Consider the following 27425-nt stretch of genomic DNA (forward strand, 5'->3'; position numbering starts at 1 on the left):
TGTTCTCAAGGTCTGCTCCTCATCTTTTATCCTGAGATTTCTCCTTCCCTTGGCCCCCCCCCCCTTTTTAAACACTTTTTACTATAAAATATATATGCAAAATATATATATATGCAGAAAATTGGTAACTTTCAAAGTACAGTTTTACAGGTACATATAGAGTAAATTTCAAGGTATGGAATGGTTTATACTTCCATAGTTTCAGGTTTTTCCTTCTAACTGTCCTAATCCATTAGAGAATAATAAGAAATATCAATATAATGACTCAGTAATCATAATCATTTGTTAAAACCTATCTTCTCTGTTACATCTCCTTCTTCTCATTAGATCCTACTCCCAATCTTCAGGGATATTTGGGTTATGTCCATTCTAAACTTTTTTCATGTTGAAAAGCAGTATTGACAGTATAGAATAAGGGGATGGAACTGGTTGATATTCTTGGAGAGACTGTCACCTCTGGGTTTTCAGGACTTATCTGGCCTAGGAACTATCAGAAGGTTTTAGGTTTCTTAAAAAGTAAACTTAATGCATACAACTTTTGCAGGATCTCAGCTAGGTCTGGGTGTTCTTTAGAGTTAACAGGAATGACGTTGGTTATGGTTTGGCAAACTATGCCAATAAGCAATATCTAGCTGAAGCTTGCATAAGAGTCACCTCCAGAGCAGTCTCTTGACTCTATTTGAAGTCTCTCAGCCACTGATACTTTATTTGTTATACTTCTTTTCTGCCTTTTGGTCAAGATGGCATTGTGGATCCCACAGTGCCAGGGTCAGGCTTGTCCCTGTGAGTCAAATCCCACGTTGCCAGGGAGATTTTTACCCCTGGATGCCATGTTCCACATATTGGGGTAAGGTAATGATTTCACTTGCAGAGTTGGCTTACAGAGCGAGAGAGGCCACACCTGATCAACAAAAGCGGTCCTCTGGAAGTAACTCTTAGGTCAACTATAGGTAGGCTAAACTTCTCTGTTACATAACTAAGCTTCACAAGAGCAAGTCTCAAGATCAAGGACTGGGCCTATTGACTTCGAAGTCCTTAATGATTGACTCAGTATCAGGGTTTTCCTCTGCGGTAGCCAATACTTTTTAATTATCTGCCCATCATACTCTGGAATGTACCCCAGGGTATTGCATTAAGCTATACATCCCTTGTTCTTTTACTGGATCCTGTTTCTTGGGTCCCATAGTTTCTTCTTTCCTTACTTATATTTCATTTTGCTAGAGTGTAGAATTCTAGGTTGGAAATAATTTTTGTCTCAGAATTTTTAATGCAGTGCCCTTCTAATTGCTGGATATGCTACTGAATAGTTTGAGGTTTTTTATTTTTTCTCAAGGCTTGTAAATACAGCTCTAGTTTTTATTTGTTTTTCCTTCTCTGGAAACTTTCAGATAGTCTCTTTATCTTTCTGTTAAAAAATTTTATAATGATGTGCTTTGGTGTGGGTCATATTTTTTTGTGTTGGGTGTTTGAATGGGTTCTTTTCATCTGAAGACTTGTGTTCTTCAGTTCCAGGAATTTTTTTTACATTTTATTTTTACAATTTCTTTGTATTATGTCATTTCTGTCACTGGAATTCCTTTCAGTCTGGTGGGATCTCTCTCCTAGAGCAGGAGTTGACTATGTTTTGTTAAAGGGCAAGATAGTAAATATTTTACACTTGTGGTCCTTACAGTCTCTGTTGTACGTTTTCAGCTCTGCCATTACAGTATGACAGCAGCCAAAGATGATATATGAGTGAATGGGGTTGGCTGTGTTCCAATAAACTTTATTTACAAAATAGGTACACAGATTGTGGTTTGATGACTCTTGCTTTCTTAACTTTCCTGTTATTTATCAATACAGTACTTCGACTTTTTATTTTATATTCTGACAAATTTCTTCAGCTGTTTCTTTTATCTCTTCTATTGAAATTCTTTTTCTGATATTTTTTAATTTCTGAGAGCGTTCTCTGATTTTTCCTTTTTTCATAGCATCCTATTTTTGTTTTATTCATAGAGTGTCTTTATGGAAGGTATTAGTTACAGCCTTTTAAGAAGTTATTTTCTCTTACTGGCTCTCTTTTGTGCTTTACCCCCCTATGTATTTGAGTTGATCTATGTTGTGTTAGAGGCTTTCCTTGACTATCTGGATATCCTTGGCTATTAGTTCACACTTAGGAATGAGACCCATTAAAGCTGCTTGGAACTGCTGTTTGCATGGATGAACTTCAAATTAGGATGAGCAGACAGCAAGCTAACCTTATTGCTGGTACACCCCAACTGACAGAATTCTTTTATCTACTCCAGTCCCTTGCCTGGTAGGGTCCAAGCTCAGATGTGAGTGTAGGAAAGGACAGGGGAATGGAGCAGAGACTCTTATTTATCATGTGGGTTTTCACTTATTCCACTGATTTTAGCACTATACCTCACCTTGCCTTTTTAAAAAGGTATAGGATTTCTGAGGGTGAATCACAATGCCTTTATAACTGCTGATGCAGAAGCAGATGGAACATGTAGCTGAAATACTACAATTTGGATGTGTACCAGGTGGTCTTCATGGGTCTGAGTTTGCCCTTAAGGCCCTGAACGATGTGGGGTGAGTCCAGGTGCTGCAGGTGCTGCCATCCAGAAACCTCAGATCAGGAGCCTCCAAGGTGCTGGGCCCCACCTGCCCTGAACAGGACCCTCTGCTGGCTCTCACCCACCAACCTAATATTAACAGATCCTAGAATGTTGCCAACCTGCCCTGCTAGGCATACTGTCTATGTGGCTTCCAGCTTTCAGACCTCTACCAGCTATGTACAGCACCATCTCCACCTTTTATTGCCTCTTCACTCACCGAACATGTGTATTTATAACCAAGTTCTAAATCATGTGTCTCCTGACCTTCACTGGGCCCAGGCAGGCCCTCCCTGCATAACTCGGCTACCCCATGACCTCTGTGGCACAGAGGGACACAGCCGCAATCAAACGGGACCCAATTCTGTCCTAAAAAAGTTAAGTCATATGGAACTATATAGGCTAGAGAGAGAAGAGCTCTCATATCTCCACCCCCAACATTACCCCACACCCACCTTTGTACCGCCAGACTTTGTACATAAATACTGTCCCTAATTTTTCTTTATTCTAGCTTGTTGTTTCATTTCTGTCAGGTCTCCAGGAAACCTAGAGAAGAATCGCTATGGGGATGTACCCTGCCTGGACCAAACCAGAGTGAAGCTGACAAAACGAAGTGGCCATACTCAGGTAGATAGGAAAATGCCATCTTTTGGGGACCATTGAGAAAAATTTAAGACTATTCTAAAGTGAAACTCCCTAATACTGTTGGAGAAAGAACAGGCTCTGAAGCTGGACAAAGTTCAAGTTCCACTTTTGCTGTTTACTAGTCTCTGACTATGGGTTATTCCTAAATACCTAAGTTAACTTACTTTATGTGAATGCTGTTAGCAAGGTCTGGCATATTTTTGATGCTCAGTACATGTCAAATCATTTCTCTTCTTACTCCTTAGTTATAAAATCATGGCCATATAGTCCAGCTCAGCTTGTGAGTGTATGTGCATCAATACAAGACAGGTCTGGTTATAATGACCTCTAATTTTTCCATTAGAAGATATGCAAAAAGTTTTGGATAGTTAGTGCATATGTAAATGTCTAGGGATAAAGACAAAGTGGTCAAATGGCCATATTATTTAATGTATTAATGATTATATCTTTACATACTAAAAATCTCATATATTAATATAGATATTTAGTGAGAATTCTACTCAAACTTTTCACATAGTCCTTTAACATCATTGTCTTTGCATTATTTCAACCACTTTTTGAATTGTTTTAACTCATGTAGAATACATCATCTTTATTTCCTTTTAGATGCAAGGAATGGTCACTGGAAAGTTTATCTTAAACCAGAAAAATCTATCAGTATAACACTAGGGCAGTTGTTTCTTTTTACTCATCCTGCTTTTTTATGCATCCGCTATAACATACTCATTCACTTATTCCTTTATAAAGTGCTCTTTAATATAACGTGTTTACAGTAACATCCAAAACTTGGAATTTTGAGATTTGCAACAAAATAAGTGTTAAATTTTTTCTTTTTCCTTTTGATACACCAATTCTGTCTGGTGAACATTGATTGAGGGTGTTGTTCAAAGGAAAAGAATTTAAAAATTGCTCCTTTAACATGACTCACATTATAGGTACTTATTATGAAAGGTTATGTCTCTTCTTGGGAAATAAGTTTTGGAAAAAGTATTACCTTGTATTTGGGCATGCATGGTACATGGGTTGGGACCCTAGGATCATGATTTCACTCTCATGACCCTCCTGTTTCAGGCACCTAAATTGAATTCACAGTTCTGTCCAGGACCCTTGCAGAGGGTTTTCCTGCAGGAAAATTGGCTGGGAGTCTGGCTAGTTATGGCAGATTCATCAAGAGATCACCACAGGATATGCTCTGAAAGAATGGAGTATAATGATTCAGGTGGGGCTCTGGAATCAGGAATATCTGTGTTTATCTGTTTTGTGGAATGCTCAGTGTCCAGTATCTGGAACACTGTCTGGCACTTATCAGAGTCTTAGTAAATATTGGAATGAATGAATAAATCCTAGTGTATCAAGAGATTATTGTAATCTGTAGTTAATCTGAAGACAGTCACCTGAGTTATAGTCTCTCTGATTACTGGAAACATTGGCAGAGGTTTTATTTCCATGGTAAATGGAGGATTCAGGTTTACTAGAGAATTGTTCACCAGATTTGCCCCTGGAATTTTAGAGCTGTTAGTCACAGTTTCTGTTGAACATGGCCTATAACATACTGTACTCGGTTATCCCTGCTATTTCAGTTTGTTCCAAATCTAAACTTTATCTCTGAGGTCATTTTCAGTTTTAATGTTTGATGATTCTTCTGAAATTTCTGATTTTAACTCCCAATGCTCTCAGAGACAAAGATGCTGAAAAGCTGATACATTTAGTTATAAAGAAATATTAGTTCTTCTTTAAAGAGGTGACATTCTTTTTGAAGTATGACTGGGGTCATAGTTTATAGATTACTTACATGTATTGACTGGCATATAGCAGGTAAGTCCTCTTTACTTTGCTATGCCTTCTCTGAGGTCCTGGTGGGCACACCATTTGAGGGTGCTGTGCTTAGCAGAGGATGGGTTTTGGCTGACCATGGGAGGACACTGGAGTGAACAGCCTGGTTGGGAGTGAGTGGACTTTTAGTTTGTGAGTCTGATGTAGGCTGATGATCTAATAGCTCAAAGAGGTAGTCCAAGTCGCAGTAAAACAGTAGTATGAGGTCAGTACTTTTTGCTTTGGGAGAAGAGAAGAGCAGGAAACTCTTAACTAAATAATTAGTGGACTGATAAATCAGTAAACTGGCTGGCTAATGGACAGATATCCAAAGAACATAGGTTAGACTATGAAGTGAAAATGTCTTCTGAGGGTGGCTGAGTGGTGCTGATGATTCAGATTGTTTTCCACAGGAGGGGACCCAGAAGAGAAAGAGTCACTGTGACCTTAGGTGGAATCACATATTGATGTAGCCTTTTATGTCTCACCTCTTTCACTTAGCATCATGTTTCCAAGATACATTCATGTTATAGCATGTATCAGTATTTCATTCCTTCTTATTAGAGTATAATATTTCATTGTTATGAACATACCTTATCCATTCATCAACTGATAGATATGTGGGCTGTTTCTACTTTTTGGCTTTTATGCATAGTGCTGATATGAATATTTGTGTACAAGTTTTTGTATGGACATGCATTTTCAGTTCTCTTGGGAAATGCATAAGAGTACAATTGCTAGGTTGTATGACTACTCTGTGTTTAACCCTTTGAGGAGCTGCCAGATTTTCCAAAGCGTTACACCGTTTTACATTCCTACTAGCAACATAGGAGGGTTCCAGTTTCTCCATATCCTTGCCATTATCCATATCCTTGTTATCTGTCTTTGATTATAGCCATCCTAGTGGGTGTTAAGAGGCATCTCAATGCAGTTTTTTGTCCGTGATGGCTAATGTTGTTAAGCATGTTTTCATGTTCTTGGTCATTTATATATCTTCCTTAGAGAAATATCTATTCAGATTGTTCGCCTATTTTTATAATGGATTCTCTTTATTATTGAATTGTAGGTTTTTTTTTTTTAATATATGTATCCTTATCAGATGTATGCTTTACAAATATTTTCTCCCATTCTTTGGGTTGTTTTTTCACTTTCTTTGTGGTGTACTTTTTTACCATTTTTAATTTTGATGAAATCCAGTTTAACCTCTTCATGTTGCTTGTAATTTTGGTGTCATATCTAGACAACTTTGCCTAACCCAGGATCACAAAGATTTACTTCCATATTTTGTTTAAAGAGTTATTATAGTTTTAGTTCTTAGATTTAGGTCTGTGATCCATTTTGAGTTAATTTTTGCAAATGGATACCCAGTTGTCCCAGCACCATTTGTTGAAGCCAAGTTTTGAATTGGCCCTTAGACTTTTCGTTTTCTGCATGACAAGAAGAAAATATCCCTACCTTGTTATATTTACCTAATCCATAATTATCCCACTCAAATGGTGTATTCCATGCAGGTACAGTGATGTCTCCTTTTTATCTTTTTAGACAGATTACATCAATGCCAGTTTTATGGATGGTTACAAACAGAAGAATGCTTACATTGGTACACAAGGTAAGCTGGTATACCTCTCGCAAATTGGTTTTCTGCCTGGAATTTCTTACTCTGGATGATGGCATAATTTATAAAAGAAATGTAACTTGAGGTGATGATGTAACCACTACATCTTGGTGTTTTGTAAAGATTGGGGGTTATTGAGAAAGGTGGATGAGAGCTATAGGATTACTGTATCACGTGTGCCTGGAAACTCACTTTATAGGATAAACTGGAGATTTGGACACATAGCATGCTGCCTTCAAGTCTTTGGAATTTGTCTTAGCATTGCCATTCCAAGGGAGTGGGGCATCAGAACTCACTGGCCAGTGTAAGAGGCCAGGAATGGCATTGGGACTTACCATATAAAGTCTGGAAGCTACTTTCCACTCAGCACTTTTTCCCTCTTCTCAAACAGTTCCTTTTGTGTTCAATCCAGGGATGGATATTGCTTTCCTAAATGTTTTTGCTGCCTTCTTCACCGTCATTGAGCACAGCCAACATTATTCTGACATGGATAGTCTGTGTGCTAGGTCTGATAGTGAAGTACTGGATTCTAGGAGGATTTCCTATTGTGTTTCTATAAATGCTTCTATGGGCTTCTATGCCTTTCCTTTCCTGACCTGACCTCTTCCCATCTGAAGGAGAATACAAGGTCTTCTCCAAAGAGAGTGGGAAGAAGTCAATACTGGAGTCAATACAAAATGGTCCTACCATATGGGCTTGAGGCCCTTTGACCATTGCAAAGCATGGCCAGTAAGATAGTTGGCAGAAACCACGTTAGCCAAGTGATTAAACTTGGTATTACCAATAATGGGACAGTGAACATTACACACTTTCTAATGTGATGCAATGGAACTGTCTAGTATCATTCACGTCATATGTTGCCAGTTTTTAAATCTAGTCTAATTATAAGGAAACAAACCAGACAAATCCAGATTGTGGGACATACTACAAGAAAATTGGCCAGGACTTTTCAAAGATGATTACATGAAATATTATTAAAAAAAAAAAAAAAAAAAAAAGGCAGAGCAGTATTCCAGATTAGAGGAGACCAAAAAGGCATGATAACAGAATGCAGTCTATGATACTTGATTGGATCCTCAATCAGGAGAAAAAAAAAACTAAGGAATGAACTATTGGGACAATTGGAGACTTTTCTAATGTATTTTCAAGTATTTAGGAGTGAAATGTCATTATGTCTGCAACTTTACTTTTAACCAATTCAGTAAAAAAGATAGTATGTCTATATGTGTATATAGAGTGAGGCAAATATTGCAAAATGATAGCTAAAAAGGACAGCTTTTTAGCCAAAGAATGTATGAGCACATTATACTATTCCTTCATCTTTGTAAGTTTGAAATTTTTCAAAATAAAAGTTGAGGGAAAAAAAAGAAAATGGAAAGGAGCCTTTAGATCTGTGGTATCTTGTCAGTTGGTTTAGTGTTCAGAGGTTTTATTTTTAACCCCAGGAGGGATTGCTTTCTCTAAAAGAAGTCCTTACAAGGCCTGAAAAAGAAATAACAGGACCATCTGGAAAGATTTTTGACAGGTATAGGATATGAAGTATTCTTTCTGAAATGTGGGTTTCATCTTGAGGACCATGGCCTTAGCATGACTCGAAGAGGCCTCAGAATGTTCCTTCTCTAGATTCAAAGGAGAGGACACTTTTTGGAGTTGATAATTAAGAGGGATTGAATTCCTTAGGCTGGCTCTGAAAGCCCTGTCCAGGAGAAGAAACTCTACCAGAAGTATTAGAGGATTTCTTGAGCAAAGCACTGATTACCTGTAGAAGGTATTCCATCAAGACCAGAAGATGAAATATAACTACAGATCCAGTCAGAGCTGGAGGGTGGGAGGTAGCCTGTGATGTCAGGAAGGCTTGATTGATTTGCCTGGCTAACCTCCTTGGCTTTGTTCAGGATTTTGATTTTTATTCATAGTAATGTTTCTGCCAATAATATCTATAATCTATTCGGTATCAGGTATATCATCTCTATCTAATTCTAAAAGAAACTCTGAAAGAAAAGTTTTATTACTCTTTGTTTTGTAAATGAACTAACTGAAGCCCAAGGAGGTTAAGTGACCTTGAAGCACATAGCTAGTAAATGGTAGAACCAGGATTTGAGCCGATGTCTGTTTGGTTTGGAAATCCTTGCAAACCAGCTCAGTAGATTGTTTCACCTATGTCAGCATAAACCTCTGGCTTTCATTCTTCAGAGAAGTCCACTATTAAAGCATCTAATCTGAGAAGTACAACTTTTCCTTCTAAGCCCCTTTCTTGTGCCTTTGAAGAAGTTATGGCCAGTGTTTTAACAGAGATGAGAAAGTTGAAAGATCAAGCTAATTTTGAAGGAGGCTGAATTGTAGGCATGTTGGATCTGAGGAGATGATGGGACCTGGAAGGGGAATGTTTTAGTAGGCATTTGGTGAGTATGAGGCTGAAGCTCAAGGTCATACAAAAACAGTTAGAGACATATATACAGATATATCTCAGAGATATTGCTGTTCAGTTCTAGATCATTGCAAGAAAGCAAGTCACAAGAATTTTTTGATTTGCCAGTATATATAAAAGTTATGTTTATACTATATTGTAGTCTGTTAAATGTGCAGTAGCATTGTGTCTAGTAAAAATGCTTACCTTAATTTATAAACCTTAATTTATAAATACTTGCTAAAAACTGCTAACCATCATCTGAACCTTCTGTACTAAAAGGGCATTGCCAATAGACTGCTCAACACAGGGTTCTACAAACTTTCTGTGTAGCATAATAAAATGAAATATGCCTCTAAAATTGACACTGTTGACCTGGATGTGATAGCTGAAGCCCTAATGATAAGGCTCTGAGTGAATAAATACCAATGCTTCTTTAAACTGTACCATACCTACAACTCATCTGGGGATCTTATTATTTGCAGATACTGAGTTTCTAACATTGTCCCATATGGTGCTGGTGCCACACTGAATAGCATGGCTGTAGAGAGAACAGGGAGCCAACAAGTTTGCTTGGTATTTGGGAAAGAAGAGGAAGAGAGGAACCTTTTTCCAAGAAGGAAAGAAATGCTTCCCAGGGTCATGTACCTTGTCCTCTGCTTTCATTCTAGGTCCTTTGGAGAATACTTACCGTGATTTCTGGCTCATGGTTTGGGAGCAAAAAGTCTTGGTGATTGTCATGACCACCCGGTAAGCTAATGCCTTTTCTTCCCAGCCTCCCACCTATACCTCCACCTTTTCCCCAAGCATGGATGATTTAAGAGAGCAGTTTAGTATTAGTCTTCTTAGAAACAGTGAAGATTAGGAAAGCTGAAATCCATGGCAAAAAGTTTGAGATGTCAGCTTTTTCTTAGCTGACCCAGAGTTAACATGGGATCTAACTTCTCAAAGCTTTAACCCATGGCTCTGGTGACTTCTGTGCCAGTTACAGCCTCTTCTCTAGTCCTGGCCTTATCCACTGAAGGAAGTAGTAGGAAACAAGAAGCAATTCACTTTTATCTGGTCTATATTTCCACTGGGAAGCTGTCTTCCTGGCTTCTGAATCACTGATCCCCCTTTGCTCTCTTCGTCCCTTCTGTGACTGTTTTTCTGCTCACTGGTACTTTCACCTGTAGGAAATCTGCAAAAAGGGAGAGGTGCAATGTAATAACAACGTCACGTCAGGAAGGAAGCTATTGATGAAAGGAATCTTTTCAAATTTTGATCTATATATTTGCCAAAACTTCCAGAATTTACCAATTTCATTAGTGTCATCATTATCATTAGGTTAGTTATGCTCTTTTCAGATGAGGAGGGAAAAAAATTGATGAGAATATTTGCACAATTCCCTTCCCAGAGTGCTATTAAAACCACTCTGATCTGGAGAGTAGACAGTAGGAGGACTACACCTTGGAGTACTTTGTAGCCACTGAAAGTGGTGAGGTGGACTTTTAGGCCTTTGTATAAACCTCCTGCTGGCATCCCAGGGGTCATGCCTTTCCCAGTCCTCTATCAGCCAGGGACTCTTATTTGGGAAGAGAATGGATAGTGCCTAAGGTACAGGCCAGTGGCTTCTTTCTGACCCACCACATTTTTTCTTTTGTCTTTCTTTGTTCTTCTAGTATCTTAGATATGTGATGAGTACCATGAAATATTGAAAGAGACCAAATGATATAGTAACTGCTCAATAAATGTCTGCTAAATGAGGGTATGCAAAAACTTTAGCTGCTGTTATATCTGTTCAGAAAGAAGAGGTTTCCTTTCTTATCTTCCAAGAAGTGAGGGTTTAAGTTAGATAGAAACAGTACAAGAAATGACATTGCTGCCTTTGAGTATAGCAGGTTGTGGCACGGGGTGGGGGTGGAGTGGGGTTACTGCTGTGGAGAGGAAGGACAGGAGGCTTATCTTGTTCTGTGTGTCTTCAGCTTTGAAGAGGGCGGCAGGAGAAAGTGTGGCCAGTACTGGCCATTAGAAAAGGACTCTCGGATCCGATTTGGCTTCCTCACAGTGACCAATTTAGGTGTGGAGAACATGAACCATTATAAGAAAACAACGCTAGAAATTCACAACACAGAGGTAAATGCAGGTTTCTCTTTTCTCACTTTTTTGAAGTTGGGGAAGAAACTTCAACTGTAAAGAAAATCTCCATGGGGAGTCCCAGGGAACTTATAACAAGCTGCTTCTCTTCTTCTGAGAATAGTATCAGGATATTCACTTCACAGCCATATATAGACATGCCGTCTAAACACCATAGTGGAATTACTTAAAGCTTAAAAAGAACCTGGATCCTACAATATAGGAATTCTGCCCTCATCAGACATTTAACGCCTTTGGGTCAAGGCATTCCAAGGTTTTTTGTAGAGAAGCAGTTGTGGAGTGAATCAAGGGGTGGTACTGATAGGTGGTAGGAGCCTCAGTGGTGGGCACATTAGGGTATTAAGAACCTGGAAAAAAAAAAAGGTGGTCAGGGACAGGCAGAAATGACCTCATTAACTTTTGCTGCTTTTTTCCTACAAGGAGCGGCAGAAACGCCAGGTGACCCACTTCCAGTTCCTCAGCTGGCCAGATTATGGTGTCCCTTCCTCAGCAGCTTCCCTCATCGACTTCTTGAGAGTGGTCAGGAACCAGCAGAAGTTGGCCGTCAGCAACATGGGGACACGTTCCAAAGGACAGGTCCCTGAGCCACCCATTGTGGTCCATTGCAGTGCAGGCATTGGCAGGACAGGTAATGCACCTGATGCAGTTCTTGGTGTTTGCAGAGGCAGAAGGGGTATAGAAGGAATAAAGCTCTTAGATCACATTTGTGAGAGTTGCTAGTTTGCAAGAGAGGACTCATTTGATCCATTGGTGGTGAATTGCCATGAAAAAATCCTTCTTGATGACCTTTTGGTATCTCTAGTGCTAAGTACTGGCTAAAATATAACATTTCACAAGCCAGGCCCCCTAGGAGTTGATGTTTTATACATCTCATCAGTGTGGTCATGGGTGTCCAGAGAGCTCAGGTGGCTGCTGCTTCTTTTCCACCCCCCCTCTCGGGGGGTATCCCTAGCCCTGTCTGCAGTCTCCATTCTGCAGCCAGTTTGCAGCTTTCCCTTTAAGAGGATGTATGCTGCAGGGACTGCTGGCCTTCCCAGTTCAGAGACCCTCTGGAAGACAGGAAAAATGGGTTTGTGTTAGACTTCTGAGGGGAAGTTTCAGTCTCTGGAGTTAGTGTGGGAGTTCTGTCATCTTTCTGTTTGAGATTGAAGCAGGAAGTTTTTTTATGCCACCTTCCTTTTTACTCTACCTTACTCCATGCATGTCCTGAGAAACAAGATGCCTTCTCATTTCACTGGCCTCCAATAATCCCTGTGACCTCCTAAAGTCCTTTCAGGCCTTAGGCCAACTGGACTCTTGCCATGAAGTACCTTGCCTTTAAATTCATTCATCTAATCCTGCTAGGGTGATGTAGGTAGGTGGAGGGAAAAAGGAGAAGTAAACCAGGTGTGACTACTTCCTTCCTTCTTCAGGTACCTTCTGCTCACTGGACATCTGCCTGGCACAGCTGGAGGAGCTTGGCACCCTTAATGTGTACCAGACTGTGTCCCGCATGAGGACCCAGAGGGCCTTCAGCATCCAGACCCCTGAGCAGTACTATTTTTGCTACAAGGCTATCCTGGAGTTCGCAGAGAGGGAGGGCATGGTGCCCTCCTGCCACAACCTGCTGGCCATGGAGGGTCAGTAACTGTCCCACAATCCTCCCACCTGCTGGCCAGCCTTCCTTAAACAACCCTGGACACCGCTGAGCCTATAGGTTGCCATCAGTTACGCTGAAGTCATGGACCAACCTCTTTCTTGTGTTTCCCGGCGCACATGTGCACGCAAGGCAGCCTTTCCCTTTGGCTAGACAGATGTGGTGAAATTGCCACTTGAAAGGGCCAGCAGCAATGTGTTCTTAATTCCTAGCACCTGCTATTGAACTGTGCCTTATTAAAACCAAATTGTGGCTATTTCTGCCAGGGCCCCCCACCCCAACACACACCCGAGATAAGTGGGGAAGGAATCTCCCCTCCCTACTTCCCAGTGCCACTCTCCTAGAGGTCTCCCCTCTCTCACTCCTTCTTCCTTTTGCTAGGATTTGATGAGGAGGTTTGGTATGTATCTGCCTTCCTCCCAAGAGAGCTTGACCAAGTTACATATTCTAGAGAACGTCCTGAGTGCCAAGCACGTTTATACCTGGGCGTGTATTCCAGTCTTTTCTGTCGTTCTGTGTGTGTGTGTGTGCGCGTGTGTATATGTGCACTTATATGTATGGGTTCATATGTATGTGTGTATATAATATATATTGTATGTGATAATATGGTCATATTCTATAAATACATATACACACAGATACTCCTTTGTAGAAGTTCCTGGGGCTCCGTGTGCAGTTCAGGCCTCTGTGCTTCTTGGATCCTACTGCTTGTCCTGGAGGAGCTGGGGTTGGGGATTATATCTCCTGTTCTCAAACCACAGAGTGGTGGAATAGGAAAAATACACATCCCCTCTCCATGCTCTTACCACAGGCCCTCATCCTTAAGTTGTCTCCCTCTAGGATACTGCCTATTGGAGCCAAGAATGCAGGATTGTGGTGACACTGGTTTAACTCAGCATGAATTGCCCTATCTAATGATTTTTCTGTTTACTTTGCCAATTTTGGGAACAGACCTCCACTGTGATTCCAAACCCTCTCCTTCCTTTCACTACCCCTTGGGGATGGTGGACTTGGGGTAGAAATGAACTCACTGGGCAACCAGAGTGAAAAGCAATCGGTACGAAGTCTTAGAAAGAAAGGGCAAGTCTAGATTGGAGAGGGGAAATTACTATGAGAATCCTTTCCTGGGAGGATGAGCTAGGACCCCCTTTTTCTTCTGCTGAAGGGTTCTATTCCTTATGTAGCTTGGCCCTGCCCATTCAGATGCTCCATCTCTCCCTGCTTACTAGCCTGCCAGACCCTTGAGCTCAAGATGATTGGGTTCTGTGCCAATTAAAAACTTTACTCCCCTGGGTGAGGTGGTTCCTGCAATCACTCTTTGCCCCTCAACCACCCAGTCTGGCCTTGCCTGTCCCCAGCCCACCCAGCCTGATGTGCCAGGAATGGAATTAAGAATTCCCAGTATTCCAGATTATCAAGAAAATGCCAGGAACCTGTAAACCTTCATCCCCCATCACAGAAGATGAGGTTGGCAACTGATCAAACCTCAATAATTTTATACTGTAATAAGCTCTTTGAATGTGTATATTCTTATTTTTACAATCTTCGTTTTGTATTTAACATCAATGGACTGAGTCAGGTTCAGAAAATAATTGTAAATGTTCATATTCAGTATCTTACAGTTATATGGTTTTGTATTTACGTATAAATATACCACATGATCAAACCCTTTTAGCTTCATCAATTTAGCAGTCTGTGACTGGGAAGATGAGGAGGGGATACAGGAACTGGTCTCGGTGGGATGGGGAGGCAGGGATGGACCTGTGGTTTTAGTATCTGGGGCTCTCAGTTCTGAGGGCTACTTACCTTGTTAGTAGGCCATGAACCTGGCTTGGACAAAGGGAACCAGCAACAGCTGAATGCTTGCTGAGTACCAAGCTCTATGCTTTGTACTTTTTCCTCCACTACCCCATTCAAATCTCAAGAACAATCCAGTGAGATGTTATCATCCTTCCTATCTCCTATCCACACATTCTTATTTCTAAGTAGATGGGGAAGTTAAGGGCCAAAGGATTTTAGTGACTTGCTCTAGAACTGGGGCTTAAGTTGATCTGCTTATAAAGTCCCTAATTTCTCCACTGCATCACCTATTTCAGATTGGGTTATAGCTTTGTCTTTGGAGACCAGAGTTCTTTTTAGCTTTAGAGTATAAACAGTTCTTAAATTCCTGCCATGTAGGTTGGCTAATAATATCTTGAGCACATGCTGTATGGAGTGCCTGAAGGGTGGCTTAGGGTTGATGATTGATTTTCCCAGATACGGCTTCCCACTATGGTTGTCAGGTCTGTGGAATCCCAAGGGGTCATTCTCTTGCAGAAGCATCATGCACATGGGTACACTGGTCATTGGTGCTATGGGAAGATCTTGAGACATTTGCATCTCTGTGTTAGAATGGAACCAGAAGCTTTGTCTCTATATGATCACTCCCCTTGCCATGTAACTACTGTTGGCCAGTGACAACCTGCCCAAGTTAGGTATTTCTTGCCTGGAGAGTGTGCAAATATTGGGATGTTTTGAATAATGATAGAAGGTAACATTTACTAAGTGCTTACTGTGTTTCAAGCACTTTTCAATGAGGTGTCATGTCATTCACCCTCACAACAACCTTTTGAGGTAGGTATTGACAGAAGAAAGAACTGAGACAAAGGAAAGTTAATTTGCCACAGCAAAGAATCCAGGCCATATGCCTCCATAGTAGCTGCTGTTAACTTTTAACTAGGATTCATCCTCTTCTTAACTAATTAGGAGCTGAAAGGTAGAGCAAAAGATTAAGCCAGTCCTTGCCCCAGAGACCCTCCATTCTCTTGGTGGAAGTAAAAGAAGTGAACGGAGATTCTGGGAAATTAGAATGGTTAGAGACTCAGCGGAATATGTAGAAGATGGGATTCCTGATTAAAAGTCTAGAGGAGGTAGCCTTGAACTGTTACTTAAGAGACTAATCCAACTGACCTATAAATTAGAACTTGTAGAGCTCCATAAAAATGCAGATTGCTAGGTCCTGCCCAGTAGGTGGTATTGAGGATGAGCTAGGTTTGAGAATGAGTGACGTTTTACATGTTCCTGACTCAAATTGATGTCTCCTGAATCCTTGGTAAGATCCTGAGAGCGGGAATAATAGGTTTCTCCCAACGCCATAATTTGCTGATAGCTTTCATCATTGGGAAGCTACTCAATACACCGTGTGAGCCTACCAGTAGTACAGGAGGGTATATGAAAGAGAAGGCAGAGAAGGACCCCAGAATTTGGGAAATCAAGGCACTCACAAAGCAAACTTAGTGAACAAAGCAAGATAACCCATAATCAAATGCTGGATTATGTAGTTGAGACTGTAAAACTGAAAGAGTTTGGGGGTCGTGGGGAAGGGTGGAGCATTGTGGTATAAAACAAGCTTCTGCTTCTGATTTGATTGCTGGTTTTCTGCCTAACTTATTCTCTCTAGCATTTTCACAATATATAATTCTTCAAATACAGGAGATAATCCTACGGTCCCCCCTTGTTTCTCTTGCTCCCTTCATCCTCCTCAGTCCTATAACTTAGTATGGGACACTTGAGCATGCAAGTAAATGACAAAAGGATTGGTTCTAGAGGTACAGGACTATTTCAGCATCATGTCCTGAGGGAGATATGGCACGTGCTCTCTGGGAACAACAAGATAACACAGTTACACACAAACTCTTAAATCATAAAGATGTGGAGGGAGGTGGGACAGTAAGTATCAGTCAGGTAGAAAAGCCTTCCTAGACTGACTGAGGTGGTTTGAGGTCTTGCTACTCAAATCCATGCCAAGTCCTAGCTTCCCTCTGTAAAAGAATAGGTTGTGTTAGATCATCCTACAAAGGGTCCCCTAATTGTAAGAGTCCAGTTCTTTGTTGGGCAATTGGAAGACCTGTATGGAGACCATGAGACCTCTTACTCTTACTGTTAGGTCAGTTCCCACTTACAATCCCTCCATTTTTAAATATTTTCTAAGTCTCCTCTTCAAGGCTGCTGCTACTTTCCTATCTATATTTCCTCAGTTGCCTTCCCACTGGGCCTCCAACTTGGATAGGAAGTGGTGCAGGTCTTTCCTGCAGGCTCCACATGAGGCAGAATGGGGTGATTCAATTGGTGCCAAAGAATGAACTAAGGTGTCAGAGCTGCCAACTCTGATCTTAGCTCAGAATTGTCTCAGCCCTTGGTCTCTACAGATCACAGGTAGCTTACTGAGAGATGGAGCTGCAGCTCCCACCAATCTGGGAGAACCTCCTGAGGAAAAAGGTACCAGATTTTCTCTGGAGAGGTATCCACCCTGTAGTTATCACATAGTTACCCCATCAATATCAAGTCTTTTGGACTGCACACCCTTTGTTTAGCAAGAGAAAAGACTGGCATCTTCTCTAGAAATAGAAATTCTAGCACTCCTTGGAACCTGTTTCGGTGTTTAACCTCCCTCTATCCTTCACTATAGCTGTTGGAGCCCTCCTGCCCAAGCTAAATCTGATGTGCTGAAAAAATACCCATGTTTTTTCTGGCTAAGGCCAAGGTGGACATAGCTAACTACACCAAGATCCTGGTTGGGAGTGCTGGATGAGGGTTGGGATGGTGATCCCTTTCCAACAACTTCACGTGATGTGTTGGTGATTGCTAAGATGGATGACTGATAGTAGTCAAGTATGACACATTTAGACAGAAGGTAGTTAGAAAGGTACAGGGCTCTTCCTCCCATATCTGAAAGGCAGGCTCATGCCTTTCACCCCCTCCCCACATATTAGAACCTTGCCACTTCTCTAAAACCACAATGCAGTTTGTTTTCAAGACTGGCCAAATGTGCAGCTAGCAGAGGTCAGCCATTCCATCTTGTGGCATCTCTACTTTATTTCCTTGACCTTAAATGAATCCCAATCCTGTGCCCAATAGCCAGTTAAAAATCTGAGTCTGGGGGATGCAAGGGTAGTTCAGTATTAGAATTCTTGCCTACCCGGGAGAGACCGGGTTCGAGTCCTAGTCCATGCCCTTCCCAAAACAAGCAAAAATTCAACAAAATGGTGCTGGAATAACGGGATGTTCACATGGAAAAAGAATAAAATGTGTCTCCACCATACAGCATACCAAAAAAAATAATCGGAATCTAACATTCAGGGCAGATACTAGGTTGTAGAAGTCAATTTGGGCCATAGTCTGGACAGAAGCCATGAGCCTTGTAAATGGATGAGATCGAGGAAGTATGTGGAGGGCAAGAAGACAGACCCTTGAGGAACACCAACATTTAGGGTACTGGCCAGGTTGGATTGTCACAGGCTGCTGAGAGAGGGGGGGTGGCATCTTCCCAAACAACATTTGGGAAGATAGGCTCATAAGTGGTCTTCTTGAGGCAGAACTGTCAGAGGGAGGAGACATGAATGGGAGGTAAAGAAGTAGAGACTGAAGTTCTCAGGCTGTCCCCACTTCCACCAACACAAGACCCACCTCTTAATCCTCTAAATAAGATTTCATTTAAAGAAAGAAAACTGCTTAAAAAAAAAAAATCACCAAACAATGATATGCAAAAGGAAGCGCATTGAAAACAAAATGCTAGGTAAACTGGGGGAGCATATAGTTATGGTATCTACATCAGATTAGAACTGGATGGATCTCAGAAGGGTAAACCAACACTTCATTAAGAGGAAGACACTTGAAGGCAGTGAGTGGCGGCCTTGAAACCCACGAAAAAATACATGCCTCCAAGTCTACCCAGGAGTCAGAAATACAGATATGTACAACCTAAGCCAGCTGGTTGCCTGAGAAATGGAGTTTCTTCATATTACAGGGCTGTTGGTCCTTTAGGTCTATGGCTAGGCTCACCACTCAGACTACAACTCCAGGGATTTTTGCATTTGAATGGCCAAGAGAAGTGGGGGTGGGGATGGGATAAAACAGGACAAGATTTGAAAACTCTTGACTGAATGTTAGGCATTGAATTTCACAACACCCCACTGAAGTAGGTAAATTCTAATTCTTAGTTTACAGATAAGAAAATGGAAAAGAGAGTTCAGTGTTAGAATTCTTGCCTACCTTGTGGGAGACCCGGGTTCGAGTCCTAGTCCATGCCCTTCCCAAAACAAGCAAAACTTCAACAAAATGGTGCTGGGATGTTCACATGGAAAAAGAATAAAATGTGTCTCCACCATACACCATACCAAAAAAAATAATCGGAATCTAACGTTCAGTATCTGTAAATGTTCTTAGTTTACAGATAAGAAATGGAAAAGATAAAAGATTTATTAAATCTTCCAGCTAGGAAGTGGCTGAACTGGGATTCTGACCAAGTTCAGACCAAGTATGCTTTTCCTTTGCACCTATAATATGCTTTGGGTTGGGGGTAGGAAACTAGGGGCCTCAGGTGCCCCTTGAATATCTCATTCTAGTAGGTGGTAGTAGCTTTCTAGAGCTGTCAGAAATTCTGTCAGAAGGATACTGACATCGTTTTGACTGTAGTCTAAGGAGCATGGTAGAGTCACTGAAGTGCAGGCCCTATATGTCAATCACCACCTCCCATTAACGGTCTTTGTATGTGCATGTGAAATCGAGATTGTCAGAAGGTGTGATAGTTTTGGGTATATGTGTTGTATGTGCTTTCTTGATGATAATGAACTTTTGGAAAGAACCAGAAATCATTTATCTAGGGACAAGCTGTATTAAGAGTTAGGGAGATGAGGAAGGTGGGGGCATGAGAGGAGAGTTTTGCTCCAGACGTCCCAACCTGGATCATCATGGGCCCCAGCATGCACAGAGACAGCATATGGGGCAATAGAAAAAGCTTAAGCTTTGGGTCCGGACAGACTTTCCTTGGCTATATGGCTACCTGGGCAAGTCAGTCTATTGTACTGAGCCTCAGCTCGCTTATCTGTAAAGTAAGTATGAGAAACCTTAACTCACAAACACCTGTGGAATGTTTCACACAGAAGAGGCCTGGGAATCATAACCTGGCCTCCCAATGTGACTTCTCCAAGGAGGACTGTCACACAGACCCATTCACTGTTTTGTCCTCACTGGTAGGGAAAGGTAGCTGTAACCCTCAAGTGCTGCTGGAGGGACAGTGTCGCCATATAAAATATTCACATTCCCAAACAGGCTGGAACTGGCTGTGCTGTGCAGGCTTCAATGTATTGAATAGATCGCAGGATCTGTTCCAAGGGACCTTCTGTGCCTGACTGCAGTGGGCACTAAAGGGCCGAGGTGAGTGAGGCGGAGAGATTGTCACTGAGGAGCTCATTCTGGGGGCAATGTTCAGGGGTGGTGGTGTACTTACGAGGGCGAGGAGTGTCAGGGAAGCCTGAGTCACTTGAGTGAGGTTAACTTCTAGTTACAAATGCTTCCTTTGTAACTTCATCCACAACAGACCACTTGCTGCCCAAGTTCACAGTAAAATTCTTGGGCCACTGGCCTCTACAGGAGCTCAGAAATTCACTTGTTGCATTAAAGTGCATTTGATCATCGTTTTTGATCCTTATATCAGTCCTGAGAACAGCTGGGTAACGATTGTTATTTTATCTTGCACAGGAAAAGAAGGGGATTCATAGAGAATAAGGTGTTTGCAAGCAAGGGCTCACTGCCATGCCCAGTTTTGGCCTGACCATGGTTTCAAAGGGACTAGGTGGAGACCAGGGGACTAGACGTCTAGGCTAGTGTTCTTTCTGCTCTATCACTCTGCCTACTCACATTGATACAGGTATCTGTTATGCCTTCAGGGAGGGCAGAGCCCCTCAAGAAACAGTAGGAATCTGAGAAGGGGGTTCCTGACTTCTGGGGATCTCAGTTCTGATATAGAGGACTACCATCCCCCCCCATTATACAAGGAAGAAATTGAGACCCAAGGGAAGAGGGGACTTGCCCAAGGATATGCCACAAATTACTGACCATGCTAGTTCTATAGTAATCTGGAACTCAGATTACCCAAATGCCAGCCTCAAGCTTTTCTACAACTTCACACAGCAGGTCACTTCCCTCCACTACCTACACTGAATCAAGTCACTGAAGACATCCCTTTAATCTTTTCCAAACACATCTCTCTCTCTCTCTCATTTTTATTCTTCTCTCTTCCTACTCTCCTTGCCCTTAGCTCATGTTCTTGCATCTCACCATTACTATGGGGACAGCTTAACAGGTGGTAGGCTTGCATTTTGCCTACAGGCCTCCAAGCCCACTTCATCTACACGAATTTCTTTTCCCCTCTGTCTATAGGTGGTTAGGGCTGCCTCAATCAACAAGTCTTTCTTGCTCATTTATTGTGTGTCCCAGTCCCTGGCTCAATTTTGTCAGGTACAGATGTGTGGGTTGGCCCCTGAGTCCCAGGAACACTTTTTGGTTGGGAGTTACGACAAATAGCAAATGATGCAGGGAAGACTGTGAGTCAGGGTTTTTACTTGACGGCTGCTGAAGATAGGGGAGGCTTCCTGCATTGGGTGGATGGGGGAGAGAAAGGGTAGAGTGGGGGAGAGAAGCCTTCTCTTGGTCCCCTACTCTACCCTTCCCACCACAAGATGCACCTCTGTATTCTGGAAGCCCAGTTTTACAGTAGCCTGGTGCCTGGACTTGCTGGCTTTAGGCACACGTCACTCAGCCTAACCTCAGAACCCATGCAGCTGCCAGGATGTTGAACATCTTAGACCAGAGTTTTGGGCCTGTGGTCCTCTGATCCTGCTCAGAAACATTCAGCTATGCAAGTCCAAGAATGTTAACCATGTATTAAAAGCCTTTTTCTGTTTAGTCTCCTCTTTCCAATCCTACTTTACATCACTACGCCACCCATACACTTCATGTATGGGGGGTGGGGGTGGAAATGAGACTACAAAAACAACCTCTAAGAGCCCTTTCCTCACTCAGAGCCTCAGGTGTGTGTATGGGAAGTTTGCCACTAAAGACACAGGGCAGGTAGAAAGAAGTGCTCATTTGGGAAGGGAGGTGGGTCACCCCAGGTAGAATCTGGAGACTGGAATGTGGGTTGGAGCTGAATCAATGGGATAATTGAGGGGATGGAGAAGGGGAAAAGCCAAGATATGAAGATTGGGTGTTCAGTGCAAAGCCTAGGACCTGGCAATATTATGGAAATCAAGCTTCACTCTCAGACCCTTTGTACCCTTTGCTGAAAATGACACACGCTCTCTGCCCTCCATTTCTGTCTGATAAATTTTCAAGATCTAATTTGAATGCCGCCTCCTTCATGAGGCCTTTCCCAATTTTCCTTCAGCTAGAACAAATCTCCCTTCTCTTAGGTCCTATATATTTCTTTGTATATATTCTTGCCTTGCCTACCTCTTTCTGTATCATCTCTTCGGCTGGATCGGGAGCCCTCAGAGGGCAAGGATCATCTCATCCAGTCTCTCAAAGCGCACTCAGCAACGGGTGCGGTATGACTGTGCCTGCTTCATCTACGTAGTTGCTCGCTCAGACAAGTGCCTGTCGTCCTGGACGCAGGGCTTCCTACCTGTATCACTAATCTTCAGGCACCTAAGAGAGCGGAGTAGCGGCGGCTAGTTCCAGCGAGGTGCTAGGGCGACCTTACCAGCCTCTCTGCCTGCTCCGAACGGGGTGTGTTTTGTGAAGATAGTGGCAGTAGGGTAGCCAGTTACTTCCTCCGAGTACACCCTGCGCAGATCCCCGAGTCTTAGGAGGCCTCCCTTTGGTCCGAGGGCCTCCAGTAGCTCGAGACGGCAGTACTGAAGAGATAGGGGCCTCTGCAACGGATACGCCTCCCACTCGCAGCTACTTTATTTATTTTATTTTTTTGGAGGGAGGAGGCGTGCAATGAGGGGGGAAAGGCGGGGCGAGATGAGGAGGAGGGACCAGGATGACTGACGTGAGGCCCGGGGAGCCAATGGCCCGTGGGGGGCGTTCCCCCATTCAGGACTCCTCGCCTGGTTCGGAAGGTATGTTTAACAGCTGCTTTTAATTTGGTCCCCCCAATTTCTGGTGTTTGGGGGGCTGGTTCGCCGGTCTTTTGCTTTGGCTGGGCCGCCTCAGTGCGGGCGCCGCGGGCAGGGGTCCGAACTGAAGGGGAAGGCTCGGAGTCCGGCGGCCGAGGGAGACAAGCGGCAGGCCAGGAAGGAGAGCTCTTGGCGCCGCCTGCTAGCCAGTGTGTGTGTTTCCAAGCCGGGCCGGAGCCGTGGGGAGGGGGTCGGCCGGGCCCGGGCTCGCCCGGGCGCCAGCCGCGCTGCCTAGTTTATTTCATCGAGCAGCCGGTTTGGGTAGGTTTTGGCGGCGGACTGGGTAGGGGAGGGCAGGGAGAGATCTCCCGCTACTGAAATTCGTTTTTAAGAACAAAATTATTGTAAAGAAGAGAAAAGGAGACGATTCAATACACCAACTGGAACCCGGCCCGGGTTGCGGCGTGCGGGATTGCAGGGGGCGGCGGCCGGAGACCCGCCGGTCAGGCCCACCCAACCCGCAGCGCCCGGAGTTGGCCGAGGGCTGGAGTTAGCGAGCGAGCAGGGGCTGGCGGCTCTTCCCGCTGACCACGCTGGGCGAGCGCGGCAGCCTCCCCAAGGGTTTTGTTTCTGCCTGCGAACTTCTCCGAGGGGGCGGTGAGCGCGGTCCCGAGAGGCGCGGGCGCAGTGGGCCCACGGTTGTTAGGGACTCTGGGGGCGGGGGTAATGCCGGATTTGCGGGAGGGGCGGCTGGAGGCGGAAGAGGCCCCGGAAAGCTTCCTGCGTCTCGGCACTGGCTCCGCGCGCGCTTCGGAGCGTCTCGAACTCCTGTGCCGCGGCAGTAGAGCCACCGTTCGTCGCTGTAACTCGCCAAGATCGAAGCCCCATGGACCTCGGCCTGGGGGTGTGGAAACCTGCAGGAACTCGGCGGCTTCAACCCGCGGCCCCAGCTGATCCCTTTGCAAACATGGAGCTGCCTCCTTCCCCGCCCACCCCGCGGTGGCGGCGGCGGCAGCGGCAGCAGCTCCCTTCCTCTTCCACGGCAGTGCCGCTGCCAGGATCCCCCTTTCCGCGAGGTGCCTCTGCTGGCCGCTTGGACTCAGATGGGGCGGGGGCGCGGACGTGTGCGCGCGCCCACGAGGGGGTGGCCTGAAAGGGGCAGTGAAGGTCGGAAACAGTGAAAACAGTCTCCACGCTAGGAATCGGGAAAAGGAAATGCATCAGAGGGCGGGGAGGGGCGCGGGGGGCGCGCCTGTCAGCTGGAATGGAGGCCGCTGTCGGGGAGGCGGGGCGCCGGCATGAACCGCGGGGTTCCAACGGAGCGTGGAGGCTAGAGGCGTGGAGGGCCGGACCCGCGGAATGTCGGGGCTGCCAGTGCCTCCACTCTTTGGCCCATCCTATTTACTCTCTACTCTGGTGGTGGGTTGTGCAACCCGCATAGAGGGGAGCTGAGAGGTGGGGCGGTCCCCCAGCTTCCACCCACCTCCGGCTCCTCCAGAGGCTCCGCCTCCTCTTGTCTTCCACTGGTTGGGGCGAGAATCCCTTTTCTCCTTTTCGGTTTTCGATTGGATGACATTCTCCGAGCTCCGCCTATCGGGAGGCCGGGCTGGAGTTTAAGTTGCTAGGATTTTTTTCCGTAAAGAGCGGAGGGAGGATTTGGGCGGCTGGCGTAATGCGTAAGGTCCCGCCCCCATTTCTGATTGGTGGAGCAAATAGCCCCACCTCCTCCGGCGGAGCGGGATCGAAGGGGGAAGTCAACCCCTGTTCCCCGCCCCCTCCCTTCGCTGGTGTGCGCGCTCAGCACATGTGTGAGGCCCGCCTTGCTCCTTCGAATTGCCCTCCCGCCCGGAAGTCCCTCGGCGCCCTTGGCGAGGGAGGGCAGGGAGCGGAGAAGGCGCACAAAGATTCCTCCAAGACTCGCGATCGGATAGCCTTCGGGGTAAAGGATTTGAAGGATTTAGCTCCGGAAGTTCTGCAGGGGTTGAGAGGAGGGGGTGAAATCTGCTCTTGTTGGCCGGGGGCTAGTTTTAAAGTTCTGACCTTACAGCCTGGCTACTTCTGTGCACTAGCGGCCACTTGACTTTCCAGAGAGTCCCCTGATTTTAAGCTTGAGAACGCTGGGACACTGGCAGTGTCTTTGCTTACCAAGGCAACGCAGGGTTGGCTGGGAGCCTTAGGTATGATCCAGGCAGCACGCCCTATGTGGGCAGGGGAAGCCGAGGGAGGCCCAAGGCTGGTTCACCTTTGTAGTGGTTGTCGATGCAACTGGGAGCACAGCGGGGCACCCATTCCGGGGAGGGGGTTCGGGGGGTCGGGAATCGGCCCCAGAGTTATAGGCAGTATTCGGTCCGAGAGGTTTTGCCCGGGTTCGCTTTCGTCTGTTTGACTTATTTTTAGAGCTCCGTCCCGGGCAGGTCTTGGCTTCCAGCAAGGACGCTCCCACCTGTCGGCTACTCATGGAGTTCGAAGTTCGTTGCCATGGCCTCGCGGCTCCAAGCCATCCTTGGAGTCAGGCCCACTAATTGGCAGCGCAAGTTCCTGGCCGTCTCCACTATATTGCAGAGAGGACTTAGGAGCGGGTTTACCCGGCTGCCTATGGGAAGTAACATTTTTTACTGGAGTGAGCGGGAACTCTAATCCCGCCCCCTCTCCCGGCGCTGCGAGAGCGCCCCCCAAACCACGGTCAGCGTCAGTTCTCGGCCCTGTTTGGTGATTAAATAAAAGCAACCAAGGTATTGCAAGCACTTTGTCTCCCTGTGTGTTCGGGGCACAGAAAGGACCTAGGACACTGCAGTTAATACTCTTTACCCAAAGAAGAGAACCATAGTTTTTATTACCCGCAACTCTAGGATATTTATCCTCTCTCTTAAGAGTATACATATACTCAAAACTCATTTTTGCCATGGTCTGTTTTGCTCCTTTCCTCTCCGCCAGTTCCTCGACCCTGAGGATTTCTCCAGATCGACTTCGGAGATCGTGAGTGCTTTAGGCCTCATGCTCCGCCTTCAGGAGGCTTGCCTGGGCGGTGGCTGTTAGGGCCCTGCCTTTCTTTTGGTATCTCCGCCCTCTTAGGACAACATACTCAGGTTTAGGGAGATTCGGAGTAAGCTGATCAGCCAGCCCTTGCGGCAGGCTGGCACCCCTGCAGCTATTTCGCGGTTTAGATTTCAGACTAATTCTGTACTGTAACTTGCTGAAAGGAGCTGCCAGCTGCTCCGTATATTTGTGTTTAGGAGGCAGCGTGCGGAAATATAAAGTGTAAAAAGAACTGGATGGAAAGAATGAGGTTTCTCATCCAACTTTTCTTTAAGAGAGCCTTCCAGGATGGTAATGCTGTCTGTTGCCTATCCCCTTAAAATTCCAATGCTTGGGATCTAGGCTTCTAAGCTCCGCGCCAGCCCCTGTCTCGGGCGTTGGAACTCTCTGAGCTTCAGTCTCTAGTGTAAACATTCCACAAAAGGACTGCTAAGAGTCAGTCTCCCAAAGCAGGGCGGAGCCAGCTCCCTCTTAGACGGGTGTTTTGGCCAATGGCAGCTCCAACCGGCGCCGAGCCAGCCAATCCGCGGGTTGGGGGCGGGGCTTGGCACCGGTAGTGGTGTAGGAGGAGCCTGTTTCACTTACGGACATTTTACCACACATCGGTTACTTACCTTCCTGGGGCGGTGGGAGAGTCAGGGGTAGTTTTCTTCCAATGCGATGACTGGCAGGGGCGGGAGCCGACTTGTTGGACCTGTGGGTGAGACGATAGGAGGCGGGCTATGTAGTTTCCTCCAATGAGACGTGAAGAGCCTTCCTGCTTCCTCCAATAGCGTTGCAGCTTGGGGGTGGGATCCAACAATCTATCTCCAATAGGCGGGGTTGAGTTGGGGACGCTCCCCGCCAATAGGGGCGTGGAGAAGGTGAGCGGCTCCCCGTCCCCTCCCAGCATAGGGGAAGGGGCGGGCAGTCAGCAGGCGGGGCATAGCGATTGGCTTAATTTTTGACGAGCGGATAATACGGCCTGTAGAGGAGCGAAGTTGAGTCAACCCTCTGTGGGGCGGGCCGGGGGAGTGGGCGGGATTTCCCGGGTAACAGAGAAGCGGCCGCGGCGGTAGAGGCGGCGGAGACGGTTTCTCCATCTTCCCCCCCTCCCCTTCCCCCCTCGGAGTTTCCCTCCCTCCCTCCCTCCCTCCTTCCCAGGCTGGGCACCGGGACCTGTGACCGCCTCGTCTGCGGAGAGGAGGCTGCCAGTCCGCTTCGGCGGGCCTGCGCCCCGCGCTGTTCTCGGGGCCTCCGTGCTGAGCCCTAGGCTCACACCGAAAGGGACACGCAGTGACGAGCGGCCGAAACAGCTTTGCGGTGAGAGCACGCCGGGCTGGTGTTGGGGCGGGGAGCCTGGGTGGCGGGTAACGCCGGACTCGAGGGTGTGTGTTTTTTAGGGGGAGGGGGCTGACCTCCCCGGCTTCCCGTAGTGCTGGCGGGCGGGAGGTGTGTGGATGTCTGAGGAGGGTGGGGGGCGGAGCAGGGTAGCGCTCGGTGTGGGAGGGGGAGGAGAACGTAGTCCCGGTGCGCGCGGAGGGGGCGGGCTCTCGCACCGCCGCTTAGGGGCGGGACCGGCGCGCGCGTGCGATTGTAGAGGAAGGGGCGGGACCGGTTTCGTGCGAAGTACTGTTTGCGGCAGACCCTCTCCCCTGTCCGCCTGTGGTGGGCGGGGTCT

At 45.5% G+C, this 27425-nt stretch overlaps 3 protein-coding genes and 1 long non-coding RNA gene across 12 annotated transcripts in view; 3 read left to right on the forward strand and 1 right to left on the reverse strand.

The window, feature by feature from the left end:
* Positions 1–14514, forward strand: part of PTPN9 (protein tyrosine phosphatase non-receptor type 9) — a 102199-nt gene extending 87685 nt beyond the window's left edge. For all 3 annotated transcript variants that reach the window (XM_077123713.1, XM_077123714.1, XM_077123715.1), the window contains exons 8-13: positions 3131–3224; positions 6597–6663; positions 9748–9826; positions 11041–11191; positions 11633–11840; positions 12625–14514. In XM_077123713.1, coding sequence (XP_076979828.1) covers positions 3131–3224; positions 6597–6663; positions 9748–9826; positions 11041–11191; positions 11633–11840; positions 12625–12839 — 814 coding nt within the window. In that variant the 3' untranslated portion in view covers positions 12840–14514. The remainder of the gene's footprint in view (positions 1–3130; positions 3225–6596; positions 6664–9747; positions 9827–11040; positions 11192–11632; positions 11841–12624) is intronic.
* Positions 7649–27259, reverse strand: LOC143652278 (uncharacterized). The gene is made up of 3 exons (XR_013160545.1): positions 26924–27259; positions 26380–26459; positions 7649–10256 (listed from the first exon to the last, which is right to left on the reverse strand). It is a non-coding gene; the product is annotated as an uncharacterized LOC143652278 (long non-coding RNA).
* Positions 22662–27425, forward strand: part of SIN3A (SIN3 transcription regulator family member A) — a 71638-nt gene continuing 66874 nt past the window's right edge. For 4 of the 6 annotated variants that reach the window (XM_077123703.1, XM_077123709.1, XM_077123710.1 and 1 more), the window contains exon 1: positions 26902–27067. The gene's annotated coding sequence lies outside the window, so the exon portion shown is untranslated. Of the gene's footprint in view, positions 22733–26900; positions 27068–27425 lie in introns of those variants that run through there. The other 2 variants (XM_077123704.1, XM_077123712.1) reach the window with 2 other exon arrangements.
* On the forward strand, positions 23798–25470 carry LOC143652277 (uncharacterized). 2 transcript variants are annotated; one of them, XM_077123717.1, is made up of 2 exons: positions 23798–24668; positions 25127–25470. In XM_077123717.1, exons 1-2 carry the CDS (start codon positions 24402–24404, stop codon positions 25364–25366), a joined length of 507 nt encoding a protein of 168 aa, XP_076979832.1. In that variant the 5' UTR covers positions 23798–24401; the 3' UTR covers positions 25367–25470. The 2 variants fall into 2 exon arrangements, with proteins under 2 accessions (XP_076979832.1, XP_076979833.1); XM_077123718.1 differs by having other exon boundaries at positions 25144–25470.

Source organism: Tamandua tetradactyla, chromosome 12, assembly GCF_023851605.1.
Source record: "Tamandua tetradactyla isolate mTamTet1 chromosome 12, mTamTet1.pri, whole genome shotgun sequence".
NCBI classification, from domain to species: Eukaryota; Metazoa; Chordata; class Mammalia; order Pilosa; family Myrmecophagidae; genus Tamandua; species Tamandua tetradactyla.